General features: G+C 37.0%; 1 protein-coding gene across 3 annotated transcripts; it reads right to left on the bottom strand.

Annotated features, from left to right (window-relative positions):
- Window positions 1–588: 588 nt before the first annotated feature.
- On the bottom strand, window positions 589–10,346 carry gfod2 (glucose-fructose oxidoreductase domain containing 2). 3 transcript variants are annotated; one of them, XM_057851469.1, is made up of 4 exons: window positions 10,011–10,346; window positions 9,735–9,881; window positions 8,599–8,934; window positions 589–2,099 (listed from the first exon to the last, which is right to left on the bottom strand). In XM_057851469.1, the coding sequence occupies exons 3-4, from the start codon at window positions 8,849–8,851 to the stop codon at window positions 1,207–1,209; spliced, it is 1,146 nt and encodes a 381-aa protein (XP_057707452.1). In that variant the 5' UTR covers window positions 8,852–8,934; window positions 9,735–9,881; window positions 10,011–10,346; the 3' UTR covers window positions 589–1,206. The 3 variants fall into 3 exon arrangements, with proteins under 3 accessions (XP_057707452.1, XP_057707468.1, XP_057707461.1); XM_057851485.1 differs by having other exon boundaries at window positions 10,109–10,346; XM_057851478.1 differs by lacking the exon at window positions 10,011–10,346 and having other exon boundaries at window positions 9,735–9,999.
- Window positions 10,347–15,862: the final 5,516 nt, after the last annotated feature.

The raw sequence follows: 15,862 nt of genomic DNA, 5'->3' as shown, positions 1-15,862 counted from the left end.
TCTTTGTCTACCAATGTCGTGGTATCAAAAAATTGCAACGTAAATAAACTACACGTTCAAAAACTTCGGCATATCTGCATTATTCTGTTTGTAAATGTTCCAACAAAACTGAGCACCATCTATGGAACATCCATAGAATTCTGCTAGGGCCACAAAAGCGAATTTGTTAGTCAAGTCACTTCAATGTTTTCACAATAAGGTGCCATTGGACTTGGGAAAAAAAAAAAAAAAATTTAAATAAATGTCTACTAAACAGAAAAAAATAGCTAAAGTATTTACAGGCATTAAGTGTAAAAAAATAATAGGCAAACTCAAACTATGTAGTGAAGAGGAACACCCTCATGTTTCTGCAGCAAAATATTCACCTTAACTCGCTGGCGGCCATTGATGACGTCCAATCTATATGAACTGAGTGGCTGCTTGGATTGAACGTCCATTGTCGTCAATGGCAGCCAGTGAGTAAACAGGTGACAAAAAAGCTCTAAGTAGTCCTCTGGTGTAAACTAACTGAAGTGAAAACATCAGACGTTTTAGTAGTAGCACTCCTAAAATACACATGTCATGAAAATGAGAGAAAATTTCAGGATGAAAAAAAAAAAAAAAAAAAAAAAGAAAATCAAATTATTTAGCCTTTTCTAAATTTTACTTGTCTAAATCATGCGTAACACTTGGGAACAATTTGGGGAAAAATATCTGTTGAATTTGATTTTTAATATTAAAATTGCTGAACTGATTCCAAAATTGCAGTATTTTTTTTCACATATCATTTTATTTTTCTCTCCACACCTACCATAATGTTATTATTTGCACACAACTAGCTTAAATAGTGTTAATTAAATAAACATGGCAGTCATGCCTGTTTCTTTCAAGTTTCCTTGTGTCTATATTTGAACACTAAGTATTTTCTTTTAAGAAAAAAAAAGGGATCATAAATGTAAAAAAGTTATGTGATAAGAGAAAAACTGACATCAGTTTTGGATTCCGCAACCAAACATTAAGTCGTAAACAGCTGTCAGAACCTAACTAAAAAAAAAAAAAAAAAAAAAGTGTTTCCAGTCTAATTAGTATATTGGCATTAACATGATTGTGTGCATTCAAAAATTTAGAGAAGGCTGAATAAATTTGACTTGTCAAGGTTATAGGGCATTTTAAATCCATCCTGACATTTAAGGCCAAAATCCCAAACGTTTTGCAACACGTGTTTGATTAGTTCTTATTTCTCTGCAGGGCCTCACACAGGTTGTGGTTGGGATCGGGCTCTTTATTCATGATATCCACACACTCCCACTCTCCGCTATAGCTGGACCGCTTCACCGCCTCCACTACAGTCTGTACATACAGGCCGTCCTCGAATGTGGGTGCCGCGGCAACTGGCCCGTGTGCCCACAACCTGCGCTCCTGGTGTGCTTGGAATGACTGTCTCAAGGCCTTGACCATGGCGCCTAGCCCCCGAAGGTGAGGCATGGGTACGTCTTTCACGTCAGGGCCGGCCCAGCCGCCGTCGCCTAGTAAGAGTTCCTCGCTTTTGCTGCCGTTACGCTGCCCAAACAGTTCAGTCCCCCTGGCCACCAATCTCCCCGCTGACCCGACGATCATCACCTCATGCAAAAAGGAACCCGGCATGTTGAAGTTGAGAGTCACGGTGCAGCACGCGCCGCCCGAGCAGGGCCCCATCAACATTTGGAAGAAACAAAAGTCGTCACTAGTGACCCGTCGGATGCCTTTGATGGTATCGTTTTGCTGCACGAAGGTGCGCAGCAGGCCGTGAACCCGCTGGGCCCGCGTCCCGGTCAGGTAACTTAAAAGGTCGATGACAGCCGAGCCCACTGTGTGCAGGCCCCCGCCTCCCATCAGGTCCTCGCAAGTCCAGCCGTACGAGCGGTCTAAGAGGCTGGGGCCGTACACGCGTACGTCACATACCTGCACTTCACCCACGTAACCCTCGACCAGCAGCTTCCGCATGGCCGCAAATGTGGGAAGGAAACGAAGGGTATTCCCCATGATGCTGAGCAGTTGAGGGTAATACCTAGCTGCATTCACCATCTGGAAAGAATCCACTGCAGTCGCAGCTTTTTCACAGACAACATTCTTACCGATACCTGCAGAGAGACAAAGGGAAATTGTAATATTAATCAGATGGACTCATTGGAATGAATTCTTTCATGATTTATTTGTTTTATGATTTAAGCCAATTATACAATGTTTCAATCATTTTTGGCCACAGTACAAAAATGCTGCGGGGGTTGTGACGATTGGGGATGCTTGTGACGATCGGGGACGCTTATGACGATCAGGGACGTTTTGACCGAAATGACCAGAGAGACCAAAGACCTGGATTAAAAAATAGTACAGTTCATAGCCTTCAGTGACCAGCCGTTTACAGTCGTTGAGGACATGGGGTTTCGGCTGCTTTTATCGCATCTGGAGTCTCGCTGCCAGGTACCAACCCGCCGCTAGTTTTCAGATGCGTGCTTACCTACCTTATACAATCACTATTCTTCGTGAAATCCATGCTGATCACATCAGTTTCAGCACAGACATTTGGACAAGTGATGTCAGTCAAGTAAGCATGCTTGGCATGACGGCACAGGGGTTAGATGATAATGTCAACTAGGGCTGCAGCTATCGAATATTTTAGTAATCGAGTAATCGACTGAAAATTCTCTCGATTAATCGAGTAATCGGATAAAACATATTTTTAGGTGAAGAGCAATTATAAATACACATGAGAAAACAAGATATTTCATCTAATATTTAACCATTTTCAGTCAATCAATGTCTTTATTTTCGATGTACTATGTTGAAAACAGCCAACAATTGCATCTCAGATGTAACTTCAATTAAAAAAAAACAAAAAAAAAAAAAAAAAAAAAAAGACTAATTCATTGCTTTCAATCAAAAACTTTTAGATCTTATAAAAAAAAATGCCATTACGCTTGATAACACACATCATTAAAAGTTAGGCGTTTTTCCCACGTGTTTCAATTGAATTTCTATTTGTGTCAAGCTATTTTTAAGTTCTAGTTAAGTTTTAAGTTAGTCTAAACTCTTAGTCCTGATAAGTTTTTTGAGTTTTTGCAGTGTTAAAATAAATGTATGATACCTGCTGTATTGGAGAACATTAGGGACCAGTGCTATTTGGTGTTTTATCCAGCAATGACTACTGAGCTAAAATGGACAGTTAGCATTATTAAGTTTTATTTTACACCCTCATCACTCTACAGCGCTATGTTTTCACAGATTAAATAAAGCCTGTATGTAAGACACGTTAGCCACGCATCGACAGTGGTCATAATAGAAACCTAGCCCTCCGCAGGGCTAACGTTACGTGAGCGAGTGACAGTAACGTTAAAGTTATTTACAGTGGTACCTCTACATACGAATTTAATTCGTTCCAGGACCTTGTTTGTAAGTCGAAATGGTCGTATGTCGAGCAGGATTTTCCCATAGGAATACATTATAATTCCATTAATTCGTTCCAAAGCCTAAAAACATATACTAAATTCTTAATAAATACTGCTGGCACTGTTACAAATGGCAATTAAACATAGAAAAACAAATAAGTTATAAATAAATAATTCAGAATAATATAATAATAAGAAGAAGAATTAATAATTATTCCTGTAAATAATGTAACGAATCGGATTCTAATATGGCGGACACTTTTTACTGTCCCTGAACGCACCGCGAAGGTGACGTCTCAGTGAGATAGGTCGGTGCGGTAGAGATAATACTTTCGTTTTCTTGAGAGCAGTCAACTGCTTAAGACAATGGGCGTTTTGTGTTGGATAAGTTCTTAAATAAATGATAAAAACGTGACGAAGCTGGCGATTTCCTTGGCAATGTTACCACAATAATTGTCACCTTAACTTATAAATAGTGGCGAACGGTGGTCGGAAGAGGACCACGGAGCTGTATTGTTGAGCCAGTTCAGGGACGCGCACCCCAAGCTCATATTTTTCTATAACTTGCATCTTCATTTCAAAGGTAAGCATCACTTTTTTCCTTGTTTCTCCAACTGTATCAACTTTTTTTGAAAACTGTGTTGATTTCTCACACAAGAAAATCCACCGTGCGTTCGTTTGCAGTGCTGTCATGTCGTCGTATTTCGGGCAACTCGTCGGATGTAGAAACAAATGGCGGCTCAAATTTTACGTCGGATTTCGAAAAGATCGTGTGTCGAAGTGATCGTATGTAGAGGTACCACTGTATTAGCGCTTAGAAGTCTACTGCTTTAAGATGGCGGCTATTTACTAACGCCGCTGACTCTGTCATTTCGCATCTCGTTCAACGTACATGTGATCTCTATGAGACTCATCAGACGCTACCTGCTACCACCGTAGCATCATGCGGGCTAGTTTTTAGCAACGTCGGTGTCATTCGTAGCGGCTGTCGGCTGCAGTAAGTTTTTTTTTTTTTTTTTTAATTGCTTCTTCCTCTACGCACCATCAGCGCGTTGTCCCGCATTAAAAGTAGTCCGGGCGAAACGTGATGCTTAGAGCTGTCAAAATTAAACGATTACTCGAGGTGACTAAAATTACTGGGATCAGTTTTTAAACTCGAGTTACTCAAATTGCTCGAATATTCTTTCAGCTCTAATGCCAACATGCACCAAACCACATACCACTCACAAGAACTGCCAGGGTCACCCACAGCAGAGGCAAGTAATGCATTCAGTACACAGCAAATTTATAACGTCTTAGTCATATAATTTTTCTTAAATCTAGTCAATTAATGTTCTCCATCTTGTTTTGAGTGTTAAAGACTAGTTAACAGATGAATGCATCAGACATCAAACTGCCAGGGTCACCCACAGCAGAGGCAAGTAATGCATTCAGTACACAGCAAATTTATAACGTCTCTTAATCATATAATTTTTCTTAAATCTAGTCAATTAATGTTCTCCATCTCGTTTTGAGTGTTAAAGACTAGTTAACAGATGAATGCATCAGATATTCCACTTGCTTGAAGTAAATATTACTTTTTGTTTTCATAAAGACCATACATTTAAAAATTGGTCATTTTTCACCTAAATCATGAAAAATTCGCTTTGAAATAATGTTCTGAACCATATATATTCTTGAATACAGGATATTTCTAACAAGCTTTATTTAAAGATTAAATGCAATAATTCATTGCTTAAAATAAGTCTTATTTTCAGCTTGCCATATTTCTTATTTCAAGAAATCTGAAATTTACTTGAATCACTAGCAGATAATTTCACTCATTTCCAATAGAGTTACACTAAAAGCAGGGGAATTTCACTAGTTTTAAGAAGGTGTGTTTTTGCAGTGTAGTAATGCTATATACAGTATGTTAGGAATGGCTTACTTTTAAAGGCCTTTTTGTAGAACTTACAGTAGGTATTTACTCTGTAAATAATTGCTGCCAAAAGCTTACCATTACACATTGTCAGACAATCTCTGATTGTTTAGATGATGGAATTTACTACATGTTCACATTTTATGAGGAAAACGTAGCAATAAATTCACTTTTTGCACAGTAACATTTGCTCTTGTGTATACTTTAAAATTTTACATAAATCTTTTAATCAGGCATGAAAATGGGTCAGGGGTTAAAAAGGTGAGAAATATATTCCGGTACACTGTACAACCCAACAAAATATGTATATCAGTGTATTATCGATGCATCATACATTTGTAATTAATAAAGTAGGCAAACAAATTTATGTCCATTATTTATTTAAAATATCCTAATGATTCAACAGGAACGATGGAAACATTCCCATACAACAAAAAGCTGCCCTTAAACAGCTTTTTTTTTTTTTTTTTTTTTTTTAACAAGAAAGTGCAAAATCATTAACCATTTTGAAGGCAGTTCCTATTTCTCAACAAGCCTATACAAAACAAGATGCTCTTTTTCACAAAAAGGTGCAAAAACATTAGCTGTTTCAAACAGCAGTACCTATTTCTCTCAACAATACAATAAAATTTACACTGGTGGAATGAATTCCACATTCTGGAAACAAACAAATTGTCTTTAGAAATAAGACGTCTTTTAACCAATATACTACAGATTTCTGTACTATTTTGCATGTTTGTAGTGTTACCGCTGTACTTAATCCCAGTTTTAGCTTTAGTACACCACCAAACAACATATAAATCGACATTTTACCCAGATAGCAGACTGACGTTGAAATGATGTTGGATCAACATTCCACTGTCGATCTTATATCGTTGAATCAACGTCACTTTTGCACCCTCAATTAATGTTGTTTCAACGTTGAAATCCTTACAAAACCTACATGTAATTTCAATTATCAATAATATTGGAACAACGCTGAATCAATGATATGTTTTCAACCAAAACGCCCGCTCATCCATGATTCAATGACTTTTCAATCACATTTCCTGGTCAATCATAAATCAACTATTTGTCAACATTATTTCATCAACTATAAAAGAATGTTAACCCAACCATCGCCTGACATACCATAGAATAACGTTGTTTCAACGTCACTTGACGTCAAAAATTTCGATGTTGACCATACTAATGATTTTGATGGAAAATCAATGTTTATTCAATATCGGTCTGCTATCTGGGTAGTGAATTCGCTGATTAGCATAGCGCTTGGCGCTAACGAGTAACATCTCAAGAACAACAACAATAAAGGCTAAACATTATAAGAGGCTTTGTGTACTCACCTCTTATAGACGCACACGGGACTGAGCAACACACTAGGGACATTTCCCAATTAACACAACTTGAACCTACTGCTGGACAACTGAAAGGCAAGAAGCAACGAACTCTCTGCCACTCTCGGTCTAAAAAAAATAACTTGAGCACAGCAAAAGAAGAATCTAATAATTGATTTTTGCACACCCTTACTAAGTTAATCACATGATAATATAATAATTTAAAAAATCTTCCGAACCCCCCGCCCCCCTAAAAATTTTCTCCTCGGATCTACACAATTCACGTAGGTCACCTTTTTTTTTTTTTTTTACTTCAAAACGGCAAATTTCGCCAAACGGTGAGACAGTTTCATGCCTGTTTAACAGACTGATCGGCTTGATGTTATCGGTTATCAGCTGGACGGAGGAGGAAATTATCGATATCAGTTGAAAAATGTATTATTGTGTATCACTACTTAGAACAAATTTTATCATCATTTCTGGGAAAAATACACAGGCAACCTTGCAAAATGAAAATCTGTAAATACTCGAGAGTGAAAAAAGTTCAGATACAAAATTCCATGCAACGCAGCGCAATTTGAAACTAAAGGAATGTAAGACTTATGAGACAAAATTCAATGGGTTTTTAAGGCACTGTATCCACATTGATGAATTCAAAGGGACGAGCAACACCTATTATTATTCACCTTCATGTAAAAGACTGTTGCTAAAAGCAGTTAGGTATGTAAATGGAGAATTTCTTAGACCTCTGATGGAGAAATTGATTAAAAAAAAAAAAAGACACTCCTTAGGAGCGCAGCCATTTTATGACATCGGTTAGACCTACGCGCATAAACACTTATATGCTTGCACTAATGGCGGACATTTTTAGGAGCTGCTTCCAAAATTAAATTCAATATTTTTTCAATTAATTCAGCAAGATTCTTTGCGCTGTGATGCCCATGACAACAGTGCCGTCTGTCCTGTTAATAATTTAAAAGGCCCAGCAAAAACCCTGAGATTACACAGGTATAATGCTAGGTGATAGGCGGCATTTTTCCATCAAGTCTGAACCCTTTGAAGGTGCGACTCTCACTTTGAATCATCAAAATAATTAACTTCTTGCTAAGTGAGATATTGTGATGAGATAATAAAATACAACAGAGGAGGCCTCATTGCTTTGGACCTCCATGCCGGGTGGAACACACTCAGCCAGGAAGTGGCAACTATAAGAGGAAGCTGAGGTCAACACTCAGGAATTCCAGTACAAAACTGGATAGCTTCACACCGTACTGAGCATGCTGGTTAGCTGGTGTCGAGTTTCAATTAACTTTTATAGTGAATTTGCTAGTTTTTAATAGTTTTCATTTTTCTTGAAATGATTAATTTTAGTTAAGTTTTTTATAAATTTGGTTATTTGGGCGTGTAAATATTGCTTCCGGGGATAAAAAATGAAAACATGTCAGACCGAGTGTCTTTAATTTTGATACGTTTTATTTTTCTGAATACACAATACAGTTTGACTAGTCTTTGTTTTTCTTTTAAGTAAACTTTTTGTTTTAGTTAACAAAAATCTTTTTTTTAATTCTAGTTTTTGTCATTTTTTTCCCCATTTTCTTTAGGAATACCAACATTGGTTGATGGAAAGATTCCTTGTCACAAATTATTCAGATGTTTTACTTCTGTTTGTAGACATTTGACACATTTCAATACGTCACATTTGCAAGCAATATCAATATAAAACACTTGCTCAACAAAATCCATTTTCTACTCTATTATTTTTATTTTAAAATAATAATACAAAAATCTTTTTTTTTTTCTTTTTTTTTTCTTTCAGCTAATATCATTCAGCCAAAATCAGCTCCTTGGATCTGAGTTCCTATGACGTTTCAATTTGAAGACCTCAACTGTTGTTGACGTGCTGTTGTTCAGTTAAGTCACATGTGTGCATTTGTTTTCTTACCCAGTGCTTTGACAGCAATCTGCCTTGTCATTGAGGGTGGAATATAAATACAAACAAGGTCAACGTCTTGGTGTAGCAGGACGTCATCGGATCGACTGGTGTGAAACGGGATACCGAGCTCCTTTGCCAGGCCGCACGCTTCCTCTTCGCTTCTCCCCCAGAGGGCATGGACTTCGAAGCCCTCCGCCTTTAGCATCGGGACCAGCACTCGGGCTGTACTTCCCGTCCCGAACACGCCGACTCCCGGCAGCATGACGGTGCCGCTCCCTCCAGCCTTCTACGCTGAAAGCATGTTGACGCTCACATGCTCACTGCCAGTACTCTATGACTTTACTCCTGAAAATAAAAACATAAATGTGACAATCAAATATAGAAGTAGACGCCCGTATTTTTGTCAACAATACTTCCTCAACAGTATGGTAGACGAGTGATTATCAAGCCTGACCTCTATAGTACACGCAATACCCTGAAAGGATACCCTTTTACTGTGCACTCTGCAAATGCTGTATCAGACATAACAAGTCACGGTGACGTTATCCACCATCTGCAGTGAGCAACTTATTCTGTCCCAGCATATTTCTAACATTCAATTAATCTTGCATGATAATATTTATTTGATGGGATACATTTACGTTCCGTCTTTCTCGAGGCAGTTTCAGGACCACTTGTCATACTCATTCAAATATGTCTGCTCAAGGCAAAATGTAGCTCATCGGGATTGGAATGTGGTAGGAGCACCTGACAACAATTACATTCTTTGTGTGAGACTTATGATTTGTCATAAACGGTTCAATCTTTTATTCTGGGGAGGAAAATGAAGTTCATCTTAGAGAAATAATATTGGGCTAGCTGTTGTATGTGTTTATTTAGTGGGCAACAGAGTATCTCTTTTTCCACGTATGGTGAACAAGTGAACGTGGCGAATCAGCTCAATGATTAACCACCGATAACGCAGACATCATACACTGAGGAGTCAGTGTGCATTGTGATAAGGATTGTTAGCACGTTTGCCAGCTAACCAGCTAGCCGCGGTGAAGCTAATTCAAACAGCGTACGAGAACGTTAACAATGAATTGTTCCGTTAGAGAAATAAAAACACCCGCCATACATGCATGAAAATCGTATACACAACCTACTGTGTTTTTGCAGGCGAGTTCCTCTGTAGCAAGTGCTCAGCCGGGCGCTGCCCAGTTGCTAATGGTAACTTCAGCAGAGATGGAAGTGAGTGATGAACCAGAGATGTTCAATGAAGAAAGATGCTCACTCTGGAGAAAACCTGCGAGCTACAATATTACAAATGCTTAACTTACACATAAATTCAGTGCATTCAATATGTGCATTAATAAACAGCTTATTGAATTAATGTTAGACAACACATTTCTGTGGCCATAAAACAAGTGAGGTTTGTTCACCTGGCATTGACATCACTATGTCGTTGTCTTGTTACACCAGAAGTACGTAGCTTTAAAACTTTAATTAGAAGCATGTCAATATTTTAATATAAGTTTACCTTGTTTGGAAGACACTAAAATTCTGAACATCTGTCTAGCTTAAAAGGAAAAGGTCTGCTTCCAAATGGTGACTATTTTAGAAAAGATCGCATTAACAGGTGGCCGATGCGCATTGCGCTCATAGATATCACATATATAAGGCCAGATGTCTAAATATTGAGTCGGCGGTGTAGGTAACTGAAAGCCATCTTGCGTCAGAGCACTTCTCTGGCGGGTTCTACTGCAGTAGAGGTACGGTGGGTGATGTTCTCCACAAAAATAATTTGAACTCGCTGAATTCTTGACAGATTTAAAAATTGTACCCAGGCTGTATGTTGAAAAAAAAAAAATTTTTTTTAAATATTCAGTTAATTTACTTCATATCTACCGTTTATGAAAAAACAAGTCGTTTGAAAAGTAAGTAATTTATAGCAGCTGTATTTCAAAGTACATATCGAAAGTATTTATCGAACAGCCCCAACGCAAAATGGCCCCCGAGTGACGACGCTTTTTGCCGTTGGCTCACAACGATCATCAGTTATCTAGTTCAAGTGACGCAGCGACTGCCTCAGTCACGTGACTTTCTTAAAGCGGTACACACACAGACACGATGCTACGTCCAATGAGCTGTTGTCCGACACAAAACTGTGTTGAAATTGTACTTAACACGTTTGAATTGAATGAAATGATCAAAATGAACTTTTCTCTTAGTTAAAGTGCCAAGTGGCTAATTAACCGCGAAATCACGAGTCACTGGAGCCTTGCACTGCTAAGAGCATAAGTGGTGAAAATAAGGGATGGGCAGATTTAAATATCAAAGTATTTTTTTAGCCAAATGTTTGGGTAGTTTGTTCTGGAAAGAAAGTATGATGAACCCAAGTACAAAGTAACGAGAAGCTGAGAGGTTGACACAAAAAGTGCGACTACCAGTAGACTATGTGTCATCAAAAAGACAAGACACAGACCATAAGCGGATTTTAAGGGGGTTCAGGCTCCCCCTGGTGGCCGAAAAGTTTCATTGCATGAAATTGACTTTCCTATATATATGTATATATATATGTATATATATATGTGTATATATATATATATATATATATATATATATATATATATATATATATATATATATATATATATATATATGTATATATATATGTGTGTGTGTGTGTATATATATATATATATATATATATATATATATATATATATATGTATATATGTATATATATATATGTGTGTGTGTGTATATATATATATATGTGTATATATATATATATATGTATATATATATGTATATGTATACGTTTTAAAGCAATAAAACTGCAACAAAAATGAATGAAATGAACAAAAAAAATATTTTTATAATGGGTCAAAATTACTTTTCGAACAGATCATGTGACAAGCACCTTAGACGGTCATTTGCTTTGCATATAATAAAAAAATAAATAAACAAAATAAGGGGAGGGCAATTTTATTTTTCAAGTTTTTCATCAAAGTATTGAAAATACTTATTTTTTAATCGAAGCAACTTTTTTGGGATTGAATGATTTAGACACAAATGTCCTACCCATAAATGGCCCAAACACAAAAAGGATTGCTTCAATCAAAGAAAACTTTTTCAATGAAAAATTAAGTGTTCAAATGACAATTTTTAAATCTCTAATATATTTTTGCATTCAAAAATGTTTTCTATGATTGAAATTTTTCTTTTTTAACTGAATTGATTTTTTGTTTTGAAAATATATATTTTTTGAAGCAACTTATTTTTTGATTGAATCAAAAAGACAAAAACGTCCTAGACAAAATGTGGCCCAAACACATATCAACATTACTTGATTAAAAAAAACTTGACTCCAAAAAAAAAGAAAAATAACTCAAGGAAAAATAGCTTTCACATGCATTTTTTTGAGTTTCAAATTTATTTTTGCATTCAAACACATTTTTTCTTTATTGAAGCGACTTTTCTTTTAATTGAAAATATATATTTTGATTGAAGCAACTTTTTTTTGATTGAATAATAAAGACACAAATCTACCTCTATATGGCTCCGCCCAGCAGATACAATTTTTGAGTGGGGTAACTACATTTGTACGACACCGGTGAGCGTACCATATTCAATGGATGACGATCTTGGCGAAAAGTATTGCCAAAGCAGCCTGATTTAGAATTCCCCTCAAGAACGATGGGAAACAAAAAAAACGCTCATTGTCAGCTTATTATTATAAATATTGTAAGTTAATTTTATTGCTGACACTGCATTCCGGGGTCATCAACATGTTGTGCCCCCCCTGCCCCAAAAGTCAAACTCCGCTTATGAGAGGGACAGTGTACTGTGGAGGGTTAAAATAGAGTTTTTTAAAACCAGTTTTTCATGAAAACAAAATTATATTCAGCAGTTCTCATTTTATCACGGTTTGGTAAATGTTCATGATGCATTCAAATAAGTCTCAGAAAAATATATAATGGTCAAAATGAATTGTAACTGCTTTAAAATTTCACTGTACTTTGAGAGAATCCTTTCGCCTTGATGTCGTAAACGCGTCCAATATGTAATTGAAGACACCCTATAATTGGCTGAATTGAGGATAGGGGGCGGAGCTTTTGATTAGCATCATGGGTTGGGTAGAGGACTGGTGGTCACGCACCCGCAGTATAAACTTAAGTGTGTCCTCATTTGGTGTAGTTAGTGTAAAAGAAAGCACTGTTTACATCAATTTTACCTGCCTTGGACTCAGATCAGGACTATGTGAGTATTCCGTTTGTGTCAAATGCTGAGTTCAAACTTGAGAAACAAAGTTTCTGATTACCATTTAATTTACTCCTCAAACGTTGTAACTTTCTGGTTTGATATTTTTGTTTGTTAAAACAAGATGCTAAATTGCTCCAGCTGGCTCAATTAGCATTTGGAGTCAAAGTCACTGCAGTTGCTGTCACAACTATTTTGAGGTTTTCTCAGAGATGTTGCATTATATTCAGCAATGTATATGCTTTCAGGTGGAGTGAATTGAAAATGGATGAATTTTCATATTATGTTGCATCCAGCCCGTTTTGACGGAGTGATACATGACAACAAATGCATCTTTTGGTACAAAGTCAGTACAAATTTGATCGTGCTCAGACCTCAAATTGAGTTATTGACATTTTTGGACAAAGAAATTTGTCAATCGTTTTTTAAGCTTTAGCTCTAATTCTAAATGTTTTTTTTATTGAAAGAATCAAGAGATGATGATGGTAATTCTCTCATTCATAAGTTTTGAATTAACAAAGATGGAGGGTTGTGTATTTAATTTAGGTCTTAAAATGTTTTAAATTAGCTTTTTATAAACAAAACATTTAAGTAAATATTCTTTTAATCCTCCATGAAAGCACATCTTTAATCAGAATGAGATTTAGAAACATCTGCTCTTGCTTTAAACACTAATAGCGGAGTTGCATAATATTTACAGTAAAACTTTTCCCTGCATGGTTTTCAGATCCACTGACTATTCACTGCCATCCTGTTAAAATAGCATCTATTGCTGTCGATGGCACAGAAACAATCCACTATTAGAACAGTTATGGCTGTTTTCCCTAAACCTTTTCATTTTTTTTCAGTGCTGACAGCAACATGTTTGCTCCTCACAACAGGTGACCATAAAGGTTCATGTGCAAAATGGTGTCTTGACCAGTGTTGTTAATCTTACTGAAAAAAAGTAATCAATTATAGTTACAAATTACTTCTCCCAAAAAGTAATTGCGTTAGTAACTCAATTACCTGAATGTAAGAGTAATTAGTTACTTGGCAAAGTAATTGGTGATAATTACTTTTTTTTTTTTTCCCTCAAAAAAAAAAAAAAAAATTGGCCACACTATGTGAAGTTTTTTGTGGAGGTTTTTGGTACAATTGGCCCGAGCCCAATTCTTTACCCTAATTTACCCTTTACCCTGAATCAACTGTTAAAAGTTGTTAAAATTGCTCCCATTATTGGATGGATAATTTTCGCAATCCTGACCCCTGTGTTGGCACCATTAAATATTTGCAGACCAACTATACCTGTTTGCCTTCAGCTATGTCACCTGCATGCTGTTTATATAAAAAAAGCAATTCATGCAGGAACTAATGTTTGATTTCACTCCAACAGTTAGCGTGGTGGTGTGTGAGGAGTCGGAGTCATTTTTGTATTGTGGTACGATTGAGCCCGGCGCAATATTATACATTTGGTTTAGTTTTGACTGTTCCCCTTTCGTCCTGATTCAAGGAGTTGGACAAAGAATTATGATCTTGGGTGAGGACTATGGTCGCCGTGACCGGAAAATATGTGCATTTAGAAGGCCTCCTCATGAAATACAAAACACGGAATGCTCGCACCAAACGAATATCGTCGCCACAAAGTACGGACGCGTGGCCCTCAATTGTACAATATATTTAGCATATTAGTAAACCTCTTCTGCATTGACAGGTGTAATAACAAAAACACCTGTAGTATTAAAGCCAGCAACTCTTTGTTTGGAGACCCCTGTAGAGGCACCTACAAGTACCTGGAGCTTGCTTACACGTGTCTTTGTAAGTAGTTGATGACAAATTATTTATCATAACATGCATGTCTGCTTTTTGCAGATCCTGGGCAGTATTTGTAGAATTGCTCTGTAAGCAAGTGGACATATATCTTCAACCAATCCTTCAATAAAGATTTCATACAAGGCTTTGAGCCAGTGTTTATTTTAAGCTGCTGCTGAAAGTTGTTAGAGTAACCCTAACAAGAGTTTAAGGTTAAATATTCAAATTGCAGTCACAGATTAGTGTGAAACTGGCAGTTTGCAGAGGCAAGCTTAAAGAACAAACTTGGATAGGTTGACAATAGGGGTGTGACAAAATATCTGAATGGTGATATATCATGATACTTTGCATCCCTGAAAGGTTATCGATATGCTTATGCAAAGAATCGAAATATCGTTTAAAAAGGTGTCAAGGTTTATTTAAATAAATTAAAAAAAAGGTGAATGAACGTTTGTTCGTTCGAAACCAGAGCATTCGCAGTCACTTTCCGATTTCCTGGGCATTTACAAGTCACTTTTGTATTTGCATGATAATTGCGAAGTCTGGGTGGGATTTTTGTCCCACACCTTCAAGGTGTTGTAAGCAGAACAACTATTTTTAAAAATGAACGCAATTGCCTGAAATGGGGGGTGGGGCTGTTCATTTTGGGGCATTTACAGGTCACTTCTTGAGTTTTAGTCACTGCCTATTCCTGGATCACTTCCTGTTCTGTAACCCAAAATAGGCAGGAATTGCCTGAAAATCAACAGGTAATGGCCTAAAATGACCTCGTTGCCTGGCATTGACTGCCAAAGTGGGGCCTGTTTGAAGTGGAAGGGGTTCATTCGCTGCCACCCTCCCAGCTCATGGATTGGATGCCTCCTAGCGATAAACTTGCAGCAGAAGGATAGCTTGTATCGCCATATTGTGAGATGGTTATCGTGAGCTGTGTATTGTACCAGGAGGTTCCCAACCCTGGTTGACAAAGGGAACCTTGGAAACTTGAGAAAATGTAAATGCAGACAGTTTTTAAATTTTAAAAAAATAAATATTTCATCATTGTGCTTGCTCTCAAGGTATTGGTGTCATTAGATGACGAATACATTTGAACTGGAGGGATTGCCAGTGATTATTCTGCACTGACACGAACACAAAGTTGGTCAATTAAAATGTGCGTGTGAATATTGGTTCCCTAAGATAAAACGGATGTTCTCGTCATATCCAATTTTCAATCATGCTGTTAAGAGCAGCAAAAATC

The sequence above is a fragment of the Corythoichthys intestinalis genome, chromosome 1, assembly GCF_030265065.1.
Source record: "Corythoichthys intestinalis isolate RoL2023-P3 chromosome 1, ASM3026506v1, whole genome shotgun sequence".
Taxonomy (NCBI): domain Eukaryota; kingdom Metazoa; phylum Chordata; class Actinopteri; order Syngnathiformes; family Syngnathidae; genus Corythoichthys; species Corythoichthys intestinalis.
Note: the sequence above shows the minus strand (reverse complement) of the source record. Positions and strands in the feature narration are given on the sequence as shown.